The following is a 27,846-nucleotide window of genomic DNA, read 5'->3' as shown; positions in this document are numbered from 1 at the left end:
ATAAAATATAATATTTAATCAAGTAGTTTGTTTTTTTTTTTTTTTTCTTTCCCTTCTAGTCTTTTTTGTGTTTTTTTAAGTAAGGACAGAAAATTAAAAGTAGTAATTTAAGGGTTAGAGATGAAAATAAAGAAGAAAATGCTGGCGTTAAACAAAAAAGGAAAACAAAGGTGATATATTTTTAAAAGCGGAGAAGTTAGAGCAATCTGTGAAGGCAGGCACCCTCAGTTACTACAAACAATGTCAGACGAGGCTCAGAAGTAAATATTTTTGAAAGCTCAGAAATAGAAATTTTAGAAACATTTCCATCAAAATTTGACTTTAATTTTACAAACATTTGGCTATTCAAAATAGAAAATTACTCTGTTAATCTGGAAAATTAATTTGGGTACAGCAGTTTCTTTTTCAGATATGACAGAAAAATGAGGTGTGACTTACGCACTTGACCTTTGAGTAATAAGCGTCCTTTCAAGGAAAGACTGGGTAATTACGTAGACATCTTTCTAGATGTTTCTCTCGCTGTTAACCCAACCATCTAGATTTGCTTTCATGCATTACCAGTCTGCTTCACCCTCTTTTTTGCAGTTGTCTTGGCTGCAACTGTATACTGATATTTTCAGAAAATTTCTCACCCTAAAGCCCAGTTGAGTCTTTGGTTGTTCGACTGCTATACTTACTTGTTTTCTTGATATGTGCGTGTCAAAACTTAGAGTGAATCTCCTCCTTCAAAATACAGTTTTTGCCAGGGTGCTCTTTTTTTGTAATTATCTTATTTATGAGGTTAGCAGAACAAGATGTCTACCGTGACTCACAATGTTAGGAATTAATTTAGGAATTAATTATAGTGAAAGAAGACAGAGAAAAACATACATGACTGTAGGCTGTTCATACAGATATTTGTAGGTGCTGATGGCTTCATTTTCACAATCAGTGCTGTATTAACTTAAGCCTTTTTATAAAGATGTGAAGTTTAGTTTATAGCCTATGTTGAAATTTTTTTTAAATCAGTGAGAAGCCACATGTGGTGATAAACAACTAAATGGGTAAATATGCGTTCGTTTTGTTTTGTTTTTCTCTTTTTATGTAAATTGTTTTGCATAATGTTAGTGATAACACTGGAAGGCAGGCCCTCTCAATGCTGTGGAGAATGTAAATTGGGGTAATCTTTCTGGAGGGAAATTTTGGTAGTTTAATATTGTTAAAAATGTATATTCTCTTCAACCAAGAAAGTCCATTTCTAGAAATGTTTTAAAGTAAGTTATCAAGATACCTGCAAATATGATATGTATTAAAATCTGTTGGACATGATTTCAACATGCAAAATGGACTCAGTTAAATTATGTTTTATCCATATAATAGCATACTATGAATATCGTAAAAGTCAACATTTCCAAATAACACTTAATGACATGAGAAGTTTGTGAATATTATAAAACAAATATTAGATTATTAGAGTGAACACAATACATGTATGTCTGAGTGGTAGATCCGAAAATATTTATAGCTTTTAACCTAGTAATTTTCCTTTTGGAACTGAATATATACAAAGCGGAAGTAAACAATTAACACTTCTTTTAAAAATTGAGCAAAGATAAGGAGAATAAAAATAATTCTCCCTGCAAGAGTTACCATATATTTATAATGTTTTAATACAGAAAATCTTAAGGATAGTATTAAGAGTGAGGTTAGGAGTCTGATGCATGCTTAGCTATAGACTATGAGAGCCTTCTAAAGCAAATCACTTTAAAATAAATGAGTGAATGTAGGAAAAACTAAATAGCATTAAGGTAGACTGGAAAGGCCATGCTCTGGGTGTGCGAGGACAGGGGGACTTGAGTCCTGATGTTCCGGGCAGTGGGGCAGAGTGGGGATTTTTCAGTCCGATGTTGGGAAATCACCGCTATTTTCAGCTGTCAAGTGCAGTTTATGTCTAGATTCATCAGCATGTTCTTAAATAAATTGCTAATATTTCTGGGTTTTTTTGCGTTTCATGCAGACCTGCAGTTTTGTGATTTTTATCAGAGCTCTTTAATTCCAAGCCGTTCTTGAACAACAGAGACATTCAAACATTTCTTTAACATATTTCTGCAACCTAGCAATTTTACTACATTATTGTTTAGCTGCTAAGTCAGGTCCCACTCTTTTGTGACCCCATGAGCTGTCCATGGGATTTTCCAGGCAAGAATACTGGAGTGAGTTGCCATTTCCTTCTCCAAGGGATCTTTCTGACCCAGAAATCGAACCCACGGCTCCTGCCAAATCTTCTGCATCACAGGCGGGTTCTTTACTCTTGAGCCACCAGGGAAGCCCTTTACTATGTTAAAATAAACTAAATCACAATTCTGTAATTTCAGTTCTTTCAAGTATTTCATACAGTGATGACCATTAAAAGGACACACATGAATAAAATTTCCTTTCAGTTCAGTTCAGTTCAGACATTCAGTCGTGTCCGACTCTTTGTGACCCCATGGACTGCAGCATGCCCGGCCTCCCTATCTATCACCAACTCCTGGAATTTACTCAAACTCATGTCAATTGAGTTGGTGATGCCATCCAACCGTCTCATCCTCTGTCGTCCCCTTCTCCTCCCGACTTCAATCTTTCCCAGCATTAGGGTCTTTTCAAATGAGTCAGTTCTTCGCATCAGGTGGCCAAAGTATTGGAGTTTCAGCTTCAACATCAGTTCTTCCAATGAATATTCAGGACTGATTTCCTTTAGGATGGACTGATTGGATCTCCTTGCAGTCCAAGGGACTCTCAAGAGTCTTCTCTAACACCACAGTTCAAAAGCATCAATTCTTCAGTGCTCAGCTTTCTTTATAGTCCAACTCTCACATCCATACATGACTACTAGAAAAACCATAGCTATGACTAGATGGACCTTTGTTGGCAAAGTAATGTCTCTGCTTTTTAATATGCTGTCTAGGTTGGTCATAACTTTCCTTCCAAGGAGTAAGCATCTTTTAATTTCATGGCTACAATCACCATCTGCAGTGATTTTGGAGCCCCCCAAAATAAAGTCTCTCACTGTTTCCACTGTTTCCCCATCTATTTGCCCTGAAGTGATGGGACCAGATGCCATGATCTTAGTTTTCTGAATGTTGAGCTTTAAGCAACTTTTTCACTCTCCTCTTTCACTTTCGTCAAGAGGCTCTTTAGTTCTTCTTCGCTTTCTGCCATAAGGGTGGTGTCTTCTGCATATCTGAGGTTATTGATATTTCTCCTGGTAATCTTGATTCCAGCTTGTGCTTCATCCAGCCCAGCGTTTCTCATGATGTACTCTGCATATAAGTTAAATAAGCAGGGTGACAATACACAGCCTTGACGTACTCCTCTTCCTAATTGGAACTAGTCTGTTGTTCCATGTCCATTTCTAACTGTTGCTTCCTGACCTGCATACTGATTTCTCAAGAGGCAGATCAGGTGGCCTGGTATTCCCATCTCTTTAAGAATTTTTCACAGTTTGTGGTGATCCACACAGTCAAAGGCTTTGACATAGTCAATAAAGCAGAAATAGATGTTTTTCTGGAACTCTCTTGCTTTTTCGATGATCCAGTGGATGTTGGCAATTTGATCTCTGGTTCCTCTGCCTTTTCTAAAACCAATTTGAACATCTGGAAGTTCACGGTTCAAGTATTGCTGAAGCCTGGCTTGGATAATTTTGAGCATTACTGTAGAAGGGAGTATGTATCGGTTTATAGCTCTTGTCTAATCTTTTTCAATACACATACACAGGCGTTATACTATATATGGCATGTTATAATTTTATTTTTTCTCTTAATACCAAATCATGAACTTCCCATGTTACTAAATATTATTTGCTTTTAAAAGGTTTTTATCAATTTTGTATGTTATGCTGTTTTATAAATAAAGCAAAATTTGCATTAACTAAGCCCACATTGTTGGATATTGGAATTGTGTCCAATAATTTATAACTGATTCCACTGCAAGTGAGCATATCTTGGTTCTTTTTGAATAGAATAAGATCATTTGAAATGTATTCTCCAGATTATTGTGTTATACCCCTAATGATAACTGCCATATTGGTTGCAAGAAATGTTACTTTAGGTTCTTATTTCTTACCTGTGAAGGGTTAGCCCAACCATTCTTAAGCAGTAGCTGGACAAGTAAACATAGACTTTAAAAAAAAATTTTATTGGAGTACAGTTGCTTTACAATGTTGTGTTGGTTTCTGCTGTACAGCCGAGTGAATCAGCTATACACATAAATATATTTCCTCTTTGGGTTTCCTTCCCACTTAGATCACTGCAGAATATTCGGTAGAGTTCCCTGGGATATACAGTATGTTCTCATTAGTTACCTATTTAATACATAGTATCGATAGTATCAATCCCAATCTCTCAATCCATCCCACCTACCCCCTTCCCCCTTAGTATGCATACATTTGTTCTCTACGTCTGGGTCTCTGTTTCTGCTTTGCAAATAAGTTCATCTGTTCTATTTTTCTTGATTGCACTTATAAATGATATTATACAATATTTTAAATATAAACTTGTGCTAAAAGTTCTCAGGAATCTTATACCCCAGTCCTAGTGGGCCAAATTTTGGACGTACCAGTCTTGAAACTCAGAGTCTTTCCTCCCCCTGAACCTGACTTTCAGCAGTTATCATCTGCATTTCTGTGAATCTTACCGTGCTGCCTCTTATTAAATTATAAATTAAGGATCTTAGGGTTGGATGATATCACCGACTCAATGGACACGAGTTTGAGCAAACTCCGGGAGATGGTGAAGGACAGGGAAGCCTGGCATGCTGCAGTTCATGGGGTCGCAAAGAGTCGGACACAACTTGGCGACTGAACAACAGCAAGGATCTTATCTCCCGAGCTGGACTTTGATCTGGAGCCAGGGTCTCTGTCTCTCAGCACCTTAGAACCTCCTCATCCCTGGGGTGTCTCATGCTCAAGCCTCCGGTGCCGGATGGCTTGTAGGACCATGATTGAGCACAAGGGACTCAGCCTGCCCAGTTTCAAATCCAAGCTTTACAACCTTGGTTAATTCCTTGTCTGGGCCTCAGTTACCTCATCTTTCGAAGGAACACAATGGTAATACTTACCTAACAGAGATAAGGCTTGGGATTTTCCTGGCAGTTCAGTGGTTAAAACTTCACCTTCCGATACAGGGGGTATGTGTTCAATTAACCAAGACTTCAAAAACAGTCCATGATTTTTAAAAAAATATTTTAAAAAGAAGATGGGGAGGGTGGGGGATGTGATAAGACAATGCACAAAACACTGAGCCCAGGCGTGGAAATAGTAAACCCCCTGTGAGTGACAGCCACTAATGGGACATTATTCCTGATTTGTTCAGAATAAGTCAGTGCATTGCTTTAGCCTTATCAGTATTAAGAAGGCACTATCCCATTGCTGTTCTGTCTTTGCTTGTCCATTACATTCATTTGGTTATGAAACCTACTATAGGTTTTCATCTGCCTCAGGTTGTGACTGGTTATTATGAGAAGCTAACATTTGAATGAACCCTCACAAGATTAGCCAGGATCTGTCAATTATTTCTTTCATAACAAATTTTAAGAATGTTTCAAATGGAATTACCTATCTATTTTTGTAATGTCTAAACAAGACAGTGGTTTTTTGAAAGTAAAATAAAATTACATAGTGATTACAGGCTAGATATTTTGTTCATCAGCATCACAGCTGAAAGTGGGAAACTGCAGGTGTGCACACATGAGGCTTTCTGTTGACACCTAGAAGAATCCCTCTGTCGCCTCTAATATTTAATATTGGAAAGGGTTTCAGCTTGTAGTCCTAGCTTGCTGGTCTCAATGTCTGTAAATTCTTGAGCAGATTAGAGTATGGTGTAAAAGTAAAAAATAAAAATTCTGAGAAATATGGCCTTAGCAAGCTACAGCCATGAATAAACAAATAAAGCTATGGAAAATATAATTTTGAGGAGAGTTCTTAAAAGTGAAGAAACCTTTTCTAAAAGGAGCTTCTTCTCGAAGTCTGTTTGACCTGGCATGTTTATAAGGACTTTCTCCCTCAAACTAACCTTCAAAAGCATTTGTGATGAAACTTCTACGTATCTAATGTGTTTTGGAAAACCTAAAAAGATTTAATGTGGTTGGGAAAATGTAACATTTAATTTTTAAAAAATATTCCCAGACCATCTGCAAATCTTTTTGAATGTAGCCACATGTATCTGTATAGTTTATTCTCTGTGCTTATTATTTTTCTCATTATTATAATAAAAACAAAATTTGGAAAACAGAGCAAAAACCCATAGACCCAGCATTCTGGACAAATTATAAATTACAAACTGCATTGTTAGTGTTTGAAGCATTTTTCCAGGTTATTAGAGTCTTAATTATCATTTTTAATGACCGCCTGATAGTCCATAAAGTTGTCTTGCCACATTTTAACCATTTCTTTAGTTCTCTTTCAGTGTTTATCTGTTAGAAGCAACTGCAGCAGACACTTAACTTTTCAAAAATATTTATTTATTATTTCCTTATTTTGGCTGCATCGGGTCCTAGTCATGGCATCTTTTGTTGCAGCTCTCGGGCTTAGTTACCCCGTGGCGTATGGGATCTTAGTTCTCTGAACAGGGATCAAACCAGTGTCCTCCCTGGATTGGGAGGTGGATTCTTAACCACTGGACCACTAGGAAAGTCCCCAGTTAAATTTTCATCATGTAGTTTTCTCCTCTACTTCTAGATCATTTCCTTAATATGTTGTTTCAGAAGTGGAATTTATTAAAAACGAACTAAACTCATTCAGTTTCGAGTTCCTTTACTGCCCTTCATAAAAATGTTTTCTTTTTTTTTGTAAGTGATATTGAAATAATATATTCTTATTTTCATGTTCCTGTTTGTTTTTGTTTTAATTTCAAGCATTTTATATTCTTAATAGTAATTTCATTGACGTGTTATGAAGCAATACAAGATTTAGATTATTCAATATTGTGTAATATGTGTGGCCAGTAACCTTCAGCCAGCCTGTTCATTTAATTGCAATATTGCATCTGATCTCTTGGTTGCATAGCTTTCAAAATCTTGATTTGTGATGGTAATTTTCTTAAAAGAAAATAAACTTCTAATAGAATTGATTTTAAATTCTAAAAATTAAAAATGTTTGTCAGTATGATAAATAAAATGATGTCTCAAATATATTTAATTATAAGAGCTATCATTTTGAAAAATATGTTAGTATAAACTAGATTCTGCTTTATTTCTGTTCCTCATACATTCTTTCAAGAATTCATATGCAGATATTGTCTAGGATCTTTAAGCCTAATTGTAAGTCATAGTGCTGTTTTCTCTGTTAAAGATCAATTGACAAAATCTCAACTCTTTCTTCCAAGAATGACTTGTCTTGTTAATTTGTATTATCCCTGTAAAGACGGCCTTTTAAAGAATGAGAAGTATGTTAGTCGCATCTCATTGAGGAATAAAAGTCACTGTCAACTGATAAACTAAAATAAATGGCTTAATGGTTAGGTAATTTGGCAGGCTGTTTTTTATAAAGACACTCATTATCTAACATTAATTTTTTATCATTACAGATTTAATTATAAAGGGTCTGTTTACCTTTCCATTTGTTGTGGATTTTGAGGGGGTGGTCGTGGTTATTGTTACTTACTATTAATATTTTATCCTGGCACATGAATGTAGGATTTCAATACCTCACAGGAGAGAAGCAGTACCTGATATGGAAGATTTTTTGAAATATAGGAGAATTGTGGTCCATTTGGTATTTCTAAAGTAAAATCTCTGATTGAATGTGCATTCAAAGAAGTTCTTACATGTTTTATGTGTAAAATGTGACCCTGGGTACTGGGTCCCCATCACCGCATGGAGGCTTCCTCCTGCTGCTGTCCTGCATCACCAACAGTAGAGAGGGAAGCACACATCTCTTAGAAAACCTGCCCTCCCACGTGCCGTGCCAAGTCGCTTCAGTCATGTCCGACTCTTTGCAACTCTGTGGATGGTAGCCCACCAGGCTCCTCTATCCATGGGATTTCCCAGGCAAGAATACTGGAGTGGGTTGCCATGCCCTCCTCCAGGGGATCTTCCAGACCCAGGGATCGAACCCATGTCTCTTACATCTGCTGCGATGTCAGGCAGGTTCTTTACCACTAGGCCACCTAGGAAGCCCTCCCACGAGAGTGTATTTAAAAAGAAACTGGAAAGAAAGGTGGTCATTAAAATCAAAACCTTTTCTTAATAAGTGTTTCATTAAGACATTAATGCTCTTAGAAAACTAGATTGCCACTTCACACAGATCGTTGTGCAAACGTAGAGAAGCATGTATATTCCCGATATTCTAAGAATTGCCTCTGAGGCAGTGATACAGACAGGAAATACATGGACATGTCATCAGTTACAAGTTCTTTAAGTACTGGAATTTGATGGCCGGTAAGTGGCTTTGCCATTCATCTAAGCTGCATAATCATACTAATAAATTCACAGACACTAGTCAGCTACTGTAATTCATGGGCATTTTTAAATGTTTGCCCACTTTCTGGGATCACATTAGTATTTAAAAGAAAAGTTAGGCATATTTAAGATCTCTATATGCTGTGTTTAATTAAGTTAAAACTTTTAAAAAGTTTTCATTGAAAAACTCAAAATGAACCTCAAAACTCTATTCTACCTTTTCTTCCTAGAAACTCTGAGTAATCTGGAATTTTTATCCACATATCTTAGAAAAGGAAACGTGTATTCCTAGGCTGCTTTTCACAGGAGGGCTGAAGGTATTCTGTGTACAGATGGAAAGCTTTTCTTCTGTGGATCGACCACTGTGTTATTTTGGGGTCGTTCTGTAAGGTGGTCGGTGCACCTGTTCTGCTCTCAGAAAATGGAAACCATGTTGCGTCACTAGTTTTTGTTTAGCTTCGCAGGAAAGAGGTTATATATACTTCAACTTTTGAGTGTCCTAGGAAGTTTCCCAGTATCCCATCCTTGTGCATGACAGGTATCTTGCCCTACCAAAAGGATTTTCAGCCGTTTCCTGTCTTTCAGCAAAGGAACAGTAGGCCCAAGTCTATGCTGAGATATATATTCTGAATATATCAGACACAGAATTGAGGCATGTCCAGTCATCAGACTGAAAGAAAAGCAGTGGGAATAGAGGAACAGAAAAGACTGTGAAAAGCTGTCTAAAGTGTTCCACTTAGTGACGACTTATACATATAACACCTGTGTTCCCTTCTTAAGGCTTTGAAAATGCCCCAGTATATTTTATGTGCTATTTTATGTTTTGATACAAGTATTTTATCTCTATTACTATTTTGATGTAATAGTCATTGTTTTTATTCACCATTCCAGTTTTTTTCTCTTTCACTTAAGTTCCTAAAGAAGCACATTTTGTAATACACCTGCTTTCAACAAAGACTTTCAAAAGCTTATTTAAAAATAATTTTAGCTAATTGGCAGGAGACTATTTGAGAATTATCCAGGAAAATGGGCAGCAGAGAAATTTTATTGAAGTTGAAATGCAACTGTAATTGTACCCCCATCGTAGAATCTCAGTGACAGAAGGAAACAGGGTCATTCAAGAGAGTTTTGAGTCACTTTGCTTAAGATAATATAGTAAGTAAGGTAGTTGCTTACTCACAAACATCTCCCTTTGCACCCTCTAACATCTGAAGTTCAAAAAATAAACCGTAATCTTAGAAGAAATGTGTTAATCTTCTAACACGTTATTGAACATTTATAGAAAGCACATGTAACTGTTTTCTTTTAGAGTATACATTCTCTGATAGGCAAAATGAATGAGACGTATTTTTTCCCCATTCCCCTGGTCTCCTCCTCTCCGCACCCCCACCCCCCTTGGGTGTCTGGAGTAATGCGATGATTAAACCAACAGGTGCCTGGGTGCTGGCGCAGGCTGGCTCCGGGCCACATCCAGTCAGTTGAGATTCTGTGTCACTCCAGGTTTCGGCGTATCGCCGTGTCCTCACTGGAGAAGGGATCACCCAGTTGAAATACATACTGCAACCCCTCAAGGATTAAGTGTATTTCCTTCGCTTTATAGTTCAGAATTTTACAGTTTCTTTGTTTGGAGCATCTCAGATGGCTTAATGATTTCTCTGGCTCCCACCCTCCAACCCCACTGGGACCAGATGTTATTACGGCAGCATCTGAGCCTTTGCAGATTGGCCAGTTTTATTGCTCAACTTGTGATACCACCTTTTCTTGTCGAGTATCATCATTCTGCTATGGATTCCTCTGCAGAAGGTGATTTTACTTATTTCTTGCCTTTTAAAATGTTCATCTTCTATGCTCCAGGTGGCATTTAAACTCTGTATAGTATTTTAGGGGACTATTTCAGAGGTCAGACTGTTGTATTATCACCATTAATGGTTTCCGTGAACATGCCTTTTTTTTAATAGTTGTGGAGGAATCCGCAAGAATTTATTAACTTGCTAGTCTTGTGTCCTCATTAGATTAGGATGAAGTATCACTAGTTAAGGAAAGGTTTTTTTTTTATCTGTGAAGTCCGAGTTCAAAGGTGAGCTTAAAGAAAATATTTGCGATTTAGTCTGTTCACATTAGTCTCCTTTAGTGGACATTCATGAATTTATTTATTTATTGTTCTTCAAAACTGGCCATCAGAATTAACTATTTTAAAAATTGTTTCTGCAAAGATAGAATTATAGTCCTTGGCAGCTGTTAGAATAGAAATTCCTTGGAGTTTATTGGGAGATTTCTGGAGAGTTCTTAACCTTGCCACAGACACCTCCTGCTACTAATCGTGCTGGCTAAGATGAGGACCCCAGACTTCACGTCATGTTAGAGACCATTTCCTTTCATTTCCAAATGCTCACCTTGTGCTCACATCAGCTGATGATGTCAGGAGATGTTCAGGGTTGGAGGAAATGAAGCACATTGAGGTATGGATAGCAACAATGCAGCTAAAAGACACGGACTGGATGTGCTGTAGGGAAAGGGCTGACACGTGGAATAGGTGTCCTGGGAGATGGGAGGGAATGGGGTGGCCAGCCCAGGTGGAGGGAAGGTGGAGGTTGCATGTGGGCTGAGAATGCTTCCTGCCAAGTTGCTTCAGTCGTGTCCGACTATTCAACCTCAGGACAGCAGCCAGCGAATCTCCTCTGTCCATGGGGAGGGTTGAGAGCGAACCAGACTAAAAACCAACTCTATGGAAAGGAGAAGAGCCAGTGGGCTAGAGAGGTCAAAGGGGATGGCCCGAGAGTGAGTGGTACAAGCCCCTTTGACGCTGGTGACTGTGAACTTGTAGTGAATCCTTATGGTCCTGTGGGTGGTTGTTGGGCAGAGCTCCACAGCTGAGGTCCGCACAGAACACCAGAACGAAGGACAGACCCCTGCCCCAAGTCCTGCACTGATGACGGATGCAGCGTGGCAACAAGGATGGGTCCCTGCAGAGAAACGTGGGAGACTGTGGAAGAACTGACAGCAAACCGAGGACCCAACAAGAGGTTCAGACCCTGAGAGCAGAGCATGTCAGGGGAAGAAAAGAGAAAGGTGGGAGAGGTAAAGGGGCAGGAGCTTCTGTGAAGGGCTTTCCATGCCATGTGCAAGCGCTGGACTTGACTCCCTGGGCAGGAGGGAGCCATGGAGAGCTTTGTGCTGGGAACTAGAATAATCAGGTCTATACCTGAAAAGATGGTGTTGACTATTGTGTGAGAAACTGATGGGGGTGGGTAGCGGTCAGTACTGCAGACAGGAAGTGTTGGGAGGCGTTGTAATCTAGGCCAAATGATAAGATAGTTGCCTGAATGAAAGAAGTGGCACAGAGGATGGGGAAATGGGTGTCCTTGGGAAATATTTAGGATCCACTTTTCACCCTGTGGTTCTTTCTGGGGGAAACAAGGTTCGCTTTGTTGGCTAAGGCTTCACTAATATGGGGTTTACAATGGATACGTTTGGTAATTCTTTATTGGTTAATCGAAAGAGAGTCTGTTCAAGTTTTGTATTTGTCTCATGTAGGTAAAAATTTTTAGTAATTTTTCCCCCTAAGTAGAAAATACATGGTCATTTTAGACAGTTGTAAGATACAAAAAGAGTAGTCACCCCTCCATCCTCTCTACCCAGTTGTAAATATTTCTGTGTACTTTCCTTTGATCTTTCTTCAGAAAGCAGTGTTACAAATTGAGAGCCCTCTGGTAGGAGAAAGGGTTGACCTAGAACACCATTTCTGAAGCTGCTCAAAACCAGTATGACTTTTTGAGTTTCTTTTACTCACAGAATGTGGTCGTTTAGGGCTCTAATAAGTGTTATGTGACCTTTTGGGGTGAAGCCTTAAAACACAGCTTAATGAGTGATGGCTTGAGTAGCAGATTTGGAGGAGGACTTTGCCCCAGTCACCATGTGTGAACACACACACCTTATTTCAGATACCTCATGGGGAAGAATCAATGGCAACAGTGAGTCCCACTTAGTTTGTTGATTCCTGGCATGGCAGTGGGATGCTGGTACCAACCAGCGAGCCAGGCTGTGCATATCTTAACTGACTTGTGAGCTGCGAGCAGTGGTATGTGAGACCCTGCTGGATAAAGGTGCCCTCTCAGGACTCTAACTTATTTATTTAACATCCCTTTTAACTTGGTCTGAGACATTATCTTGGACCTGGGAGGCTTTGGGCCGTCTTGGAATGACAAACACTTGTTGACAGCTTTGAGAAGATGGATGGAAAAACAAACTCCGACAAGGTTCATGCGTTTGTTTTTCTTTTGAGTCTTTAGAAGAACGTCACCCCCGTTATTTAGCATAGAGAAAGAAAAAAGTTGCACCTTGTTATCAAAGTCAATATTTCCTGAGCCTGACTTAAGGACAGCTCTAGAATATGTCTACTTTTTGCATAATGTATAACTAATCAGAGTGGGAATAGGAAATTCATCACATGGGCCGAGTTATATTTCTCCCTACTTTGGTGTCTGTTTCATTTTAGCCCACAAAAATTCAGTAGTATCTTACGTATGTAATTATCTGTTAGAAGGGTTAATAGGTATGTTTTATATCAGAGCAACATCTCTTTGGAGTAATAATAATTATCTACTAATGTAAAAAGTATGGTATAATAGAAGAGTGAGGATCTTATGTTTGTTGTTGTTTAATCGCTCAGTCGTGTCCAACTCTTTGTGACCTCACAGACGGTAGCCCACCAGCCAGGCTCCTCTGTCCATGGGATTTCCCAAGCAAGATTACTGGAGCTGGTTGCCATCTCCTTCTCCAGGGGATCTTCCCAACCCAGAGATCAAACCCTCTCTCCTGCACTGCAGGCAGATTCTTTACCACTGAGCTAACCAGGGAAGCCCATGTTAGGTATTTAATAAATATTTATCTCTTGGTATAATAGTGACTTGTATCTACATGTGGCTATGAGGAGGAAAAAATGATCCATTTACCACTCTATTAAACAGATAGAACTATTGATTCCCACACTGATTCTGAGACAAGATTAATATAAATTATTTATTACATTTCTATTGATTAATGCTTCTCAGTCTTAAACTAGGACGGAGGTGGGCAAGTTATTTTACAGGTATGACGTATGAAATGAAATGATTTAGGGCCATTAGCTTCGCAGTGAGTTAGAGATAATTTCACTGCATCTGTCTGTCTACCGTCTTCCTGTTTTCTTCTGATGATAGAATTTGTCTTGGAGAAGGCAATGCTTGTCGTTTGAGTGGGGTGCTGTGTCTCTGTGTCTCTCCACCTGCTCCCTCCCTGTGGTCACATCACCCCCTCGTCCCTGGAATTCATGGCCATGGTTGTTCTGGACTTCTGTTTTGGTGCTGTCAGGAAATAAACTTTTCTCCTGGGGTCACTAGGAGCTTGAGCGTCTAGGGCTGCCAGGGCCATTTTGCTTTCTGGAAGACCTCTGTACGCGGGAGCACCTGGAGGAGACTCGAGAGATGGAAAGAGCCAGAATCACGGCAGTACATGTGACGCCAGATTCAGAAATTCCTAAAGCAGGCACAGCCCCGTTGTAGGACATAAAGCCCTGTTTTTCTCTGAGCTGGTTTCGGTTGTGTTTCTGCCATTTGCAACCCCAAGGGTCTGCCTCGTAGAACAGCTCCTGGGATAGTGGAGGGCAGGAAATGGAGAGGAGCATCTGAGAGATGGGAAAGTGGATAGTAGGGTCAGGACCCTGAGTAAGAGGGGAGATTTTCGATGAAAGGAGTTCCAAAAGGTTGATGGGTTTTTACGAGGGAAAGAGACTGGGACAAAAACTTATTTTGGAAATGAACATAAGCGGAAAAGAAGTTGTTTGTTGAGGAAAAAGCACATATCATTCCCTCCTGGACAATGCAACTGCTCTCATGTTTGACGTCCTTACAGTCTTCCTCTGTTGGGATGTTGGAATTAAAGGGATAGACCCATAGTGGGTTGGCTTAAGCTGGAGATCCCCTGGAGGAGAGCATGGCAACCCACTCCAGTATTCTTGCCTGGAGAATCCCATGGACAGAGGAGCCTGGTGGGCTACAGTCCATAGGGTCACAAAGAGTCGGACGCGACTGAGCGACTTAGCATGCATGCATGCAAGGCTAGGAAAGGTGGAGATGGAGCCTTGGAGGTAATGGATCCAAGGCGTCAATGTGGGACCTCTCCTCCACTTCCATTTATCCTCCTCCTTGGCCACAGGCAACCCAGGAGGAGGGAGGACATACTTTCCTGGCCTTTTTAAATCCCCAAGCAGAGACTCTGTTTGAATCAGATACCCGCTTAGTAAACCAGCTACTGTGTCCAGGTATGGGGTAAAGCATGGGATGACGTGGCCATTTGAGACCTAATGACCAGAGCCTTCACAGAAAGGGCCTGAGAGGTTGTTCACGTGCATTCCCCGAAGCAGCGAACCACTGCGGGTGTTATTCAAAGCAGGGGGGATGCATGAAAAAGCTGGTGAACAGTATGTTCTAAGGGCTGGTAAGACTGCATTGGTATTTTATTTTCAACATCAGTTGCAGAAGTTTTACTTCTCTGGCTCCAAGTAGTTGAAGCCAACTGAAACAATAATAACATGAAAAGATGATAAAGCACAGGGAAAAAAAAAAAAATGTGAGTGGATGAAGCCAGCTCTGTGTTCTAAAGTGCTTAAGTGTCTCACCTGAAGATATGCTGCTTTATGTTCTGGGAACATGGCTTCGATAGCCAGACCAAAGCCGTGAACCTAACCGAAAGGTGTTACATAAAATGCACGAGAAGCAGCATGACAAGCTCTGATCCTGTGGTGCCGGGAGGACTTGTCGATCCCTCCCTGAAAGGACCCGAAGGTCTTGGTTAGCTGCTATTTCTACCCAGATGTTGCTTGTCCTGATACATTTCAGCATCCGTGAGAGTCAGAAGCTGGTGCCAAGTTGTGGCACCCAGGGGTTCAGTCGCTGCGCCCTAGACCTCAGTTCCCATCTCTGGATGGTTGACTTGCCAGGAACATAGAAACGATAACATCTCTTTTTCATCCAGATGAAATAATTCAGTAGAATTCCTGAACTGAGTGTGTGTGTGGGTGTGTGCGCACAGACACTCAAGAACTGCCAAGAAAGTTATTTACACAAGAGTTTCTGTGTTATATTGGATAACACCTTACCCACATTTAAATAACATGATTTGTAATTGGAATCCTCATTAGTCCTGTGAAATCAAATTAATAGGTCATGAAGGAAAGATTATTAGAAATACTTACAGAATGTGTTTGAATACTGAGGGAGGGAGGGAAGGTGAGCAGACGGGATGTGTGTAACTTGAACTCCTTCAGTAGGGAATATAGACTCTCACAGGCAAAGAATTTTTTAGCACTTGTAAATCATTTCAAAGTGTAACTCACTCTACAAATAGGTTTATTTTCAGGAATGGTTTACTTACTATGTCATTTATTGAGTGCCTATTTGTATAGCTCTCTTTGACATTAAGGATGATGAATTCACACATCTTAGGAAGCCAGTCATTGAAATCATAGATAAGGTAGACATATTGAACAGTTTTGTTGTGTTGTTGTTTAGTTGCTCAGTTGCATCTGACTCTTTGCGACCCCATGGGCTGTAGCCCGCCAGGCTCCCCTGTCCCTGGGATTCCCCCAGCAGGAATACTGGAATGGGTAGCCATTCCCTTCTCCAAGGGGATCTTCCCAACCCAGGGATCAAACCCACAACTCCTGCATGGCAGGTAGATTCTTTGCCACTGAGCCACCATTAACTACTTTTTTAAACAGTGGCCCTGTTGAAAGTAGTAGAGAAGAGGTCTGTATCAGTTAAGGTTTGATCAGGATGCGGGAACCACTGTGAGTGATACGAGGGTGTACCATAGGGGTTAGGCCTGGTACATATCCTGTTAAGGATGCTATGGGCTGGTGCAACCCTGGGTGTGATGCAGGCCTTGTATCTGGTGCTGAGCCTGAGGAAGGCAGAAGAGAGCAGGCAGGAGTGACCCAGAATCCGCAGGAGGATCCCAAATGTAGGAGAGCAAACTGGACCACGGTGTCCATTTCCCGCTGCATTTACACCTGCACCTTTGGTGATGCAGGTGACCTGAGGGAGAGGGGTGCACTTGGCCATGGAGCAGCACACAGATGTGGCCCGAGGTCACAAGACATGGACGAGCTCGGGCGTGGCTGCAGCCCGGGGAGGTCCAGCAGAAGCTGGGGCAGCTGCAGGCCTGGTGTCCCTCAGGGCCAGTGGTGCAAGCCAACAGGTCCCAGCTGCTGTGTGTAGCCACAGTCATGCCTGACCTCACGCCAGTTTTGCAGGTGTAAACATGGCTGCTCCTGCATTCCCACCTTCCAGGTGCTTCTGCAGGTGCCCCAAAGCTAGAGCTGGGAGGAGGGGCGTCTGGGTGGCCTCATTCCCAGTGAGCTGAATGGACACGGCACTGACCCCTCAAGGCTCGCCCTGGTCAGCCTGGCGCTCGACACACCCTTCAGTCATACTTCCACATAAGGTGATGGCAAAATAATTGTATTAGTAAACAGGATGAAATTCTCCCCCTTACAACCAACAAGTCACTGATGGACTCCTTGAAAGAGGAGGCAAAGCCCCTTTATTCATATCTAGGGCATGTTCATTTCTCTTCCAGCTGAGTCGCAGTGTCCCTTGGTTCTCTGTCACTGTAATCCTGTAGCACAAGAGTAAATACTATTAACATATATTCAATGGTAGGTAATAGGGGCCTTCCCTGGTGGCTCAGTGGTGAAGAATCCACCTGCCAAGCAGGAGACGCAGGTTTGATCGCTGGGTCGGGAAGATCCCCTGGGGAAGGGAATGGCAACCCACTCCAGTATTAATAGGCAAAACTGAGAAACAACCCCAGTATCCAGCACGTGAATGGATGTACAGCTGAGTTATGGTCTCCCTCTGTCCTTTGTAACTTCGATACTGAAACGTGAGAGTAAATGCTGTTGACATTTATTCAGTGGTAGGAGAATGGGAGACGATTAAATGCTTGTGTACAGCCCTATCTGACTTATTAATATTTCCTTCAGACCTGGCCTTTGACTCCAGCAGCCCATTTTCTGAGGTCAGCTGATTCTTGGTTGATTCACAGGCTTCAGGATGCATGAAAGATTCTGAAATCGTGTACAGCACTAATGCTCTAAACCTGAAACAGTGGCTTTGAAGAATGCAACCGTTTACTTAAGACGGTTTTCAAAGTATTGCATGTTCCCAACAGAGAACTTTTCTCTCAAGAGTACCAAGAGTATTCTCAGTATCAAAATTAAAATGGAATTTGCTGTGGAAAACACTGTAGAACTAAAGCAGAAAGAAAATAACTATTTCATGCTGTATTTAATTTTTTTTCAATCTTTTTGCAGTTTTTTGAGGTTCCGTTTGATTCAAACATGAACAGGACAAAGAACAGACCTCTGGTTCGTGGACAGATCAGGTAAAATCATGAATGTCTGTCTCTTCCATGTTACAAAATGTTCCTTTGTGCGTCCATCTCAAATCATTTCCCTGTATTTTTTAAAAGTATTTATGTATTTATTTGGCTCCATCAGGTCTTGATTGTGTCCTGCGGGATCTTTCATTGCGGTGGTCTCACTCTCTCACGGTGGCACGTGTGCTTAGAGGCTGCATGGCATGTGGTACCTTAGGTCCCCGACCAGGGATGGAACCCTGGTCCCCTGCGTGGCAAGGCAGATTCTTCACCACTGGACCACCAGGGAAGTCCCCTTTTCCCTGTGTTTTGCCTTGAGTAGTAAAGCAAGAAGAATATTGCTGCACCCCCCCACACCCCACACCCCCGCCCCTGGCCTCACGAGCACAGCCAAAATCCATGCTTGTGTCATCAGCGTTAAGACAGAAGGTTGTCCACCCCCTGGACATAGAACCCTCTCCGTTCTCCACCTCTCTTCTCTGCAGAGTTGTCTTGAAGGCAGATGCTCTGAGGGCCCAGCCCTGTAAATACAGACTTTTCTTTTATTCCCTCTTAATGTAACTCAGCCATCCTTAAACTTCAGTGGACCTAGTCATTGTTTCCCAGAACTGTACATACATAAGCCTGCGTGTCCTTTATGGTGACTTCAGGGGATCATGAAGGATGACTCTGAATGGAATCTACTTCCACCTTAAGGCTGACCTACATGGGCTGAGTGGACTGCAGCTCGCAGCGTCTTGAGAAAGTCCTCCCGGGGCTTCCTTCACCAGACTTCATGCTCATGCCTTGCTTTTTACTGAGCTACTGTTTGTCTCTGACGTTTCAGATATTGGAAAAGCTGACAGTGAATACATACTTGATAAACAAGGCGTATTGAGATAACTGGCTAGTTTTGAAGTAGTTACAGTAAAAGCACACCCTTTACATCTTAGGCCACAAAAAATTCCTCTAACATTTTTGAGAATCAAAAGGAAAAAAATCTTTACAGCTAAAATGCCATTTCATGGCCATAAACATCCATGACATTGCATTATTCTTTGCTTCGTTTTCCCAAGGAGAATACAGAGGACAGCACTTTTAACTATCTGTCGGTTACCTACATAAAATGCCAATTCTGCGTGTCTAAAATTTTTAAGGTTAAAAAATAAAAAGCATTAACTATTTGGGCAAAGACTGCTTCTTATGTCTTTAGCGGAAAGAAGAAGCATTTTTGTATGAAGATGACATGTGCGAACCCCTCCTCGCTCTCGCAGGGCTGGTTGTGAGTTCCTCCGGTGGTCTCGTCCGGAGAGCAGTAACTGCAGGCGACTGGTTCAGTTTCCTGTGGAAACACTTGACCCCCAGACCCTCTGCTTTTTACTCTGGCTCCAGGCCTCTGTGGCAGAATTATCTATCAGAGTCTCTAATGGCTCGGGGGCCACCTGATGAACTTGAGTACAGGGTCCTCCACATCACTGAGGAAGCATTCCTGAGGCCCAAGGCCGGACCGGAGTCTCAGTACATTTGTTAGAGAGCTTGGCGTCTGCGTCTGAGGACATCTGGAGAGAGGAGCTCCAGGGTCAGAACGGCGCTCATACCCCCAGGAGCAGCTCCTCCCCACAGATTTGACCTCTGTTAACTGGAGGCCACACCCCTGCATCTGTGCCCCTGAGGCTGAGCGTCAGCTGTGCCCAGGGGACCAGAGCTCTGGAGTCTGGATGACGCCGGGGAAAGGGGGGTAAGGTGGGGGCAGCGGAACTTATCCAGGGCAAAATCAAGACAGAGTTTGACGCTCCGAGCCTCCCATTCGTCTGTTGTTTTACATCCTCACGAGTATCATCCTTCCTTCCTGCTGCTTACCTGTCACACACGTGTCCAGTGTCCCTGAACGCCTTCTGTGTGATGAAGCTCTGCGTTTTGCTTGCAGCACTGGTCCTAACTGGATAAAGTGGGCTCTGTGGTTTTTGAGTGGCAGAAGGGAGGGGTTGGAGGATGAGGAGTGGTCCAGAGTAAATGTCCTCAGAAGCTCCTCCTCAGACAGCCCTTGTTTCTTCCGGGAGGGTGGGACCAGGTGTTGTCCACCGCAGGTTATTGCCGCCAGAATCTGAGACCTGTTTTTGGCAGCTGGGGACCCCGTTCCTGCCTTCTGATCCCCAAGCTCAGGGCCTGGAGAGCAGCTTGCAGAGTGAGGGTCCTCGGCTCAGCCTCCCTGGGCCTCCAAGCACCTCTACCAGCCCCACTGCCCCACTGGGTCCTTCCCCTCTGACTTCATATGCGGAAGAGCAGTCCTTCTGTCACAGAGAAGAGCCTGTTCAGTCAGCTGCTCCATCTGGTTTTGCTTCTCTTCTCTTTTTACCGCCAGTCTTCTAGAAGGCATGGTCCCCTCATCCCTTCCACCCCTGTGTCCAGGCTACTGTTTGCTTCCACCTTGTTCCTCTCTGCATGTTGGGTCTTCAAGCCCCGAGCGTGTGTGCTAAGTCACTTTAGTCGTGCCTGACTTTGTGCGACCCTATAGACCCTATAGAGGAGCCCACCAGGCTCCTCTGTCCATGGGATTCTCCTGGCAGAAACACTGGAGTGGGTTGCCATGCCCTCCTCCAGGGGATCTTCCTGACCCAGGGGTTGAGCCCTCGTCTTTTATGTCTCATGCATTGTCGGGCAGGTTCCTTACCACTAGTGACACCTGGGAAGCCCCTTCAAACCCTGTTTCCACTTAAATTGACTCATCATCAAACTGGGAACCTCGGCCTTGACCCCCAGGCCTGCCAGCCGAGTCCTCTGTGTCAGGTCCAAGACCCGGTGAGAGAAGATTTGCTGGCTGAGCCCTGTTCTAGTGCCCAGGGCCGAGGGCAAGGTGTGGGGGACAGTTAAGCACAGGTGGAGGGCTCGCGGGGGGATAGCACCGAGACCACTCCTCCACGGCTGCTTTTTCCAACAGCCTGCTCCGCCCTTGGCCCTGATTCTGCTTGGTTGCCTTCTAACTGGGGTCCGCTGCCCCACCCAGAGCACCCTCTGCACATCCCAGTCCTTCTCTGATTCATAGTCAGAGCCTCGGGGAGACGTTCTGAGGGGTGATGTCAGGTGCACGCCTCCTGGACTCAGCCGCTCTTCTGTAGGAGCATCTCCTGGTTCTAGTTGGGGTTTTCTGTCTTCTTTTCACTCTCATGTTAGTTTTCAGACAGAACAGAGATACACACCTTTCTCTAACTTGAAGTCCTGCAGACTCATATTTCTAAGATATATATATATATAGCATGTGTATTTTTTTTTCTAAGTAATAACCTTTTTTCCTGGTCTCTCCTAACTAAAATTAATCTTAAGGATGTTAAGACCAAATGTTTCTTCTCTGTATTTTAGAATTAAATAATTCCCTTGTTTAATTCAATTCATTAAGAATGTATTGATTACCTAGAGGGGAACTGGCACTGTCAGTTTTATTGTTAAATCATGATCAAAAGGCCTCGAATCTTTTGGAAAAATTATGCCAAATGCATAAAATGCTTAGCAGATGAGATGGGGCAGCCCATAAACATGGATCGAGGGAAATGGAATGAATTGGTACAAATGAGAAGTCCTCCAGGAGGTCAGAAAGGGAAGACTCAGATAAAGACCAGCTGGGCAGTGAAAGCTCCCTGAAGAAATCAGACATGGGCTGGGCCTTCTTGGTTATTTTCATTCCGTCTCCTTTGAATTATCCATTTTCCAGCTCCCTCATGTTGACAGGGAAAGAATACACGTCAGCGTTACTTTTCCCAACTTAATGGATCCAACGAGAGTGATCCAGAACTTACAAGCTTTAGGTGTGGGCTGTGAGCAGAGAGATGGAGCGATAAGAGCAGAGAGGAAGGTTATTCTTCGAGGGGATAAATTAAAACACTCGGAATCGGGGCAGCCCATACCTGGTTGTGAAATGAGTGTTGAAGATTGAGTTTTCGAAGTGAAATGAATGGATTGTTTAGTTGGCATTATTAACTTAAAGAACGAGGTTTAGCCAAAGTATTATAGGGATTTACAGGAGACATTTTTCACATTTACTGAAGGTTTTACCAGTAAGCACTTAAGCAAATGTAAACATTTAGCAGGCTGCAGGGGACCTGGGAATGTTATTCATCCCCCTGTCACGCTGGTCTAGTAGACACGTACCGGCCCGGGTGAAGCTCTGCAGGGTCCGGGTGGTTATGATTAGTCTCTCGGTGTGTATATACTGCAAATGTAATAAGAGCATAAACATTTTATAAGTGTAGAAATTTCTTTTTCTTTAGTGTTCACCAGTCATTAAAAGTGGCAGAAAGAACAGATTTGGTCTCAACTTTAAGAACAGTGGTGCTAATGTCCAGAACTTTGTCCTTAAAATAAAATCATTGCATCTTGCCGAACTGTAGTAGGAAGAACAGGCAGAAGAAAATCTGTTTTCGTATCATCATTCAGAGTCATCACAGTAGGTGAATGAGAGGGACATGGGTGTCTCCTCAACATTAATCTCTCTCTCTTTCTCTCATTGTCATAAGAAGGAAGAATGCGTTCATGACTTTTTGGAAGCATTGTGAGTTGTGAATATTTGTTGACAGCAGTCCTGGGCATGGGAGATCCTTTGGCCCCCAGGCCCCTGTTTACAACCAGAAAATACCTACAATATTCTAAGAACCATGAATATAAAGAGTTAACTATCACATCACAGTTACACAGCCAATCCCTTGCAGTCACGTGAGAAATAAGTCATAGGAGCAAACACCTTTATTAATAACCTGGAATCATTTGGTCTAACCTCCTGTCACTTCACTTCCTCTCTTTTCAAATGTGCTGTGCTAAGTCGCTTCAGTTGTGTCTAACTCTTTGCAACCCCATGCACTGTAGCTGCCAGGCTCCTCTGTCCATGGGATTCTCCAGGCAAAAATACCGGCGTGGGTTGCCATTTCCTTTCAAATGAGACGATGTGAAAAGATTTGCCATCATCAAATGCTACTCCCGTTGATTGATGTTACGGGAGCAGTCATCTTAAGATCTCATTCTCTGTCTTGCCTGATTTGTAAAAGTTTGTTTCAGTCAACATTTTGGGCCCCAGCCTTAGGTACAGGGCATATAAAGATGAATGGTACAATGTCCATCAACAGATGAATGGATAAAGGTGTGGTACGTATATATGATGGAATACTGCTCAGCCATAAAAAGAAGTGAAATTGGGTCGTTTGTAGAGACATGGGTGCACCTAGAGTCTGTCATACAGAATGAAGTAAGTCAGAAAGAGAAAAACTCGTATCATATATTAACCCATATATTTATACAGAATCTAGGGAAATGGTACTGATGAACCTATTTGCAGGGCAGGAATAGAGACACAGGCACAGAGAAGGGGCTGTGGATACAGTGGGGGAAGGAGAGGAGGGTACGAATTGAGATAATAGCATTGACATATATACATCACCATGTGTAAAACAGATAGCTGGCCGGAAGCTGCTCTATAGCACAGGGAGCTGAGCTCGGTGCCCTGTGATGACCTAGAGGGGTGGGATGGGGGTAGAGTGGGAAGGAGGCTCAAGAGGGAGGGGGTATATGTATACATACAGCTGATTCACATTGTTGTACAGCAGAAACTAACACGGCATTGTAAAGCAAGGATATTCCAACTAAAAAAGAACGTGCAGTTTGTACCAAGGTTCTGGAATTCTTAAGGAGACTATTCCTATTCATTTCTGTCCATGAAAACCAAGTTTCCAGTGTAGTGGTCCAATCTCAGTGTTTTCTCACACCCGTGAGGATAGGGACCACCTAATGAATTCCTCTATCACCCTCAGGTCCCTGGAAGATCCAGGGTCCCTGTCTCACCTGTTCACCTGCTTTTATGATCTTTCATAAATTCGTTTCAGCAATATCCACTTACAGAGATATTAATTCCTCGGTTCTCAATAAAACCCATCACAGCTAATGTGGTAGATTTGTAAGAGCACCTCTTTTCGAAACAGTTATTTGTGGAGACGTCCCCAAAAATCTCAGGTCAAAGCTCAAATGTGGGATTTATTCAAGAAATTAAAGTTAAATTGGTTTGGTTTGATTACGCTTTTTAGTTTTTTTTGTTTTTTTTTTGAAAGGTAATTTTATTTTATAATTTAAAAATCATTTATTATGGAAAAATGACCAAGCAGTATGAGATTAGTTTTTGTGTAAACCAATTACCTGCAGAGCTGCTTAGAATATAACGCCTTCTTGATTTCATATAACATTTCATAGACCTCTCTGACACATTGCTTAAACAGAAAGGCCACATTTCTCCAGTAACTCATTTAAAAGTCAGGCAATTTAAATTGTGTTTAAGTGGAATAAGTAGGTATCAAATTAAAGCTTGTATATTCTCATTTGTTCCTAATTTCTATAGAAAATTACACTTTGATAGAGCTACTAAAGGTTGGTGTTTAATAAACAAAGAAGTACTAGATTTTATGGGACGAATAAATAATTCATAGAAACGTGTTAGCAAATTTACCCCCACTCGGATCTATTAGCGGTAGCCTTGGGCAGGAAATGCCCGAGTAGAAAGACCTCACACGGGTGCTCAGTAGAAAGGTCTCTCCATTTAAAATGTAATTCAGTTTTGGATGTGAGTTTGGAAATGAACCATCATTCTACCCTCAGCATGAGCCATGAATCTATTTGCATGAGTGAGTGAACGGATAGGAAAGAATTTTTTTTTTTTTAGTTCAAGAAAATTGCTGGACCTTTTCCCACCTCCATTCCCCATCCATTAAGTGATGCTGTTTTCCTTATTTGTACTTTTTTTTTCCTGTTTTATTGACAATTAGAAACGTTCGCAATGTCGTCACACCCATTCAGCTGCTTTTATGATCTCTCCGTCATAAATTCGTTTCAGCAGTATCCACTCACAGACATATTAATTCCTGGGTTCTCAATGAAAGCCATCACAGCTACTGTGATAGATGTGTAAGAGCACATTTTTTAAAAATGTTTTGCATGTGATCAACCTAGTTTTTCCTGGCTCTGATTTATATTTTTGTGATTTGCTATAATAAAATCAAATTCTTGATTTAAAGTTATAATCGGAGATAGAAATATTCTTCCATTATAACTGTTATCTTTAGAAATGTGTTTCACGCCATCATACCTTTATGATTTATAATTAAGAATTGACATTCTGGAGGCCCTCTTTCCCAGCCCAGGGAAACCCAAGGAAGCTTCCTTATTAACCTTCCTTCCGGTCTTAGGTCTAGAAATCAGGCCTCAGAGTAGCACTTGAAGTAGAGATGAACTGCTAAAGAAATTAAATGATGAGTGGAGCAAAAAAGAGTGATAAAAATGTAAACAAAAATTTTGAATGAAGAATAACTGATAAAAGGAAAAATAATGGGGCAGAGGGTGTCCTTCTCCAGGCTCAGGGTCCTTACCAGAACCCATAGGAACAGGCAGAGGAGGTGGGTCTTTTGATCAAGGGCTGAGCAGTATGATTAGGAGAAAGAGTATGATAAATAATTGACCTAAAATAACAAGAAATCGGTGTTTGACAAAATTGCCCTTCAGGTCTTTGAGATTTAGCTCTGAGCATATTTTACAAGAGTAAGGCAGAAAACTGTAATTGTATGTAACCAAGATGAGACATGATCATACTTTTCTAATCTTTCTCTGTATCAAAAACACATGTCTTTATTAAAACAGCTAAATTTAACCAACTTTAGTATCACCATGATATTTAAAGATTTCATGGTAAATCAGAATTAAAAAAAAAAATAACCCAGACACCCCACTTGATTTATTTTTCTCTTTATTCTTGCTCCTCCTCTTCCTGTTTCCAGTTTCAAAAAGAGCCCTTTGCTTCTTTCACTGATGTATTTTCACTCTAAACAAAGATTCTAACCAAAACCCTCACTTTTCTTTTATTTAACTCTTTTATTCTGCCTTATTTCAAACAAGGCTTCCTTTAACTTGTAAGCTATGTAAAATGTAACAAAATTGTCCAGGAAAAAAAAAAAAGTCAAAAAAAAGCTGACCGCCGAAGAATTGATGCTTTTGAACTGTGGTGTTGGAGAAGACTCTTGAGAGGCCCTTAGACAGCAAGAAGATCCAACCAGTCCATCCTAAAGGAGATCAGTCCTGGGTGTTCATTGGAAGGACTGATGTTGAAGCTGAAACTCCAATACTTTGGCCACCTGATGTGAAGAGTTGACTCATTGGAAAAGACCCTAATGCTGGGAAGGATTGGGGGCAGGAGGAGAAGGGGACGACAGACGATGAGATGGCTGGATGGCATCATCGATTTGATGGACATGGGTTTGGGTGGACTCTGGAAGTTGGTGATGGACAGGGAGGCCTGTCGTGCTGTGATTCATGGGGTCACAAAGAGTCGGACACGACTGAGTGACTGAACTGAACTGAACTGAACTGAGAGAGAGCCCTGGTGTCGGTCTACCCAAGGGCACTGGGCAGAAGGGGGGCCTGCTCCCTGCCATTCTACTCTTCTCCATGTGGGTTTGGGGTGCCTGGAGGGTAGATTACAGGTTGTTGTTTGTTATTGTTTAGTCAATCAGTTGTGTCTGACTCTGCAACCCCATGGACTGTAGCCTGCCGGGCTCTCTGTCCATGGGATTCTCCAGGCAAGAATACTGGAGTGGGTTGCCATGCCCTCCTCCAGGGGATCTTCCTGACCCAGGAATCGAACCCGAGTCTCCTGCATTTTAGGCAGATTCTTTACCATCTGAGCCATGGGAAGCCCTCTCTCAAGTGAGCATGTGATTGAAAATTGTATAGTGGGGTGATGGCAAGTCACTTTGCTCAAAAAAAGCACCTAACGTGGACTTCCTCTGAGAGGAGAGTGAATGGTGTCCTCCCTGGCAGGCAGAGGGCTCCTTCTCAGAAGCAGGTCAGACCCTTTTCTTCCTCGATTTAAGAAGCAGAAAGGACTTCTGCCCAGAGGCCTCCCCATGGCCTCCGCGACCTATGCTCTCTGACCCCTCCCACCCCTGAAACACGCTTCCCCACCTTTTGCCCGCCCCCCCATCTGTCCATCCAGGCTTGGCTTAAAAGTCCCTGAAACCTCCTGTGTCCACCCCAAACCCCTGTTACCCCAGAACTGGGTTCCTGCTCCCTGGTGGCTTGCTCCCCACTTGACTGTCCTGCCTATCTTACTGTCTCCCACCCCAGGATAATCGCCCCCAGGATGAAGACCATGTCTGTCTTGCACAGTGTATTACATCCAAAGCCTGTCCCTTTTTATGAAAATAATTTGTGCCTCCCAGTCATTTCCATCTCAGGGGACACAGTAGAAAGTTAGGCTACGTATGCAGTGGTGTGAACTAAAGGAACTGTGAGTCCACGGGAGCTGCTCCAAGCCAAAGGCCACCAGCCTAAAGACCCCAGCAGACCCCAGAAGTGGTCAGTAAGTGGCATTAGATCAGTGTCCCCCACGTACTGGTTAGAGGGGAACCCCCAAGGTACATGAATGAGCCCAGAAGGAAACCTGAGTACAGGTCCTGGTTCCGAATCTCAGTTTCTCATCTGTAAATGGGGATAAGACTGTTTCAGTGAACTTGTTTGAGTTTGTTCAGTTTTGTTTTCTTTTGAATTTCATGCCCAGTGTTGATACAGATCCTGGGAATAGACTTTCTCATACACCGCTGGGAGGGAGGTAAAGAGTATAAACTCTCAAGTACAGGCTGGGGTACAAGTCAAAACCCCTAAAAATGTGCACTTCATCTGCCCCAGTGACCTGGGAACCTAGTCTCAGAATTTATCATAATCAGAGCTGTAAACACTGACCTGTCTGTAACATATTCATCCTAACATTATTTCTAATTAAAACAATGGAAAAATACTAAGTGGACAGACTGACTGAATTTATCATGGCCTGCCCACCAAATAGGCCATGTAGCTATTAATGATAATTGCAGGAGGATTCTTTACCAGCTGAGCCACAGAAGAAGCCCAAGAATACTGGAGTGGTTAGCCTATCCCTCCTCCAGCGGATCTTCCTGACCCTACATTGCAGGCGGATTCTTTACCATCTGAGCTATCAGGGAAGCCCCATTAATGATA

The 27,846-nt window shown here is 42.2% G+C and overlaps 1 protein-coding gene across 1 annotated transcript in view; it reads left to right on the top strand.

The window, feature by feature from the left end:
• Positions 1 to 27,846, top strand: part of COX10 (cytochrome c oxidase assembly factor heme A:farnesyltransferase COX10) — a 112,644-nt gene that overhangs the window by 67,482 nt on the left and 17,316 nt on the right. Inside the window, exon 5 of the mRNA XM_081580654.1 lies at positions 17,768 to 17,838. Coding sequence (XP_081436780.1) covers positions 17,768 to 17,838 — 71 coding nt within the window. The remainder of the gene's footprint in view (positions 1 to 17,767; positions 17,839 to 27,846) is intronic.

Source organism: Giraffa tippelskirchi, chromosome 3 (genome assembly GCF_054371585.1).
Source record: "Giraffa tippelskirchi isolate mGirTip1 chromosome 3, T2T-mGirTip1v1.2.pri, whole genome shotgun sequence".
Taxonomy (NCBI): domain Eukaryota; kingdom Metazoa; phylum Chordata; class Mammalia; order Artiodactyla; family Giraffidae; genus Giraffa; species Giraffa tippelskirchi.
The sequence above is the reverse complement of the archived record's forward strand: the minus strand, read 5'-3'. Positions and strand labels throughout refer to the sequence as shown.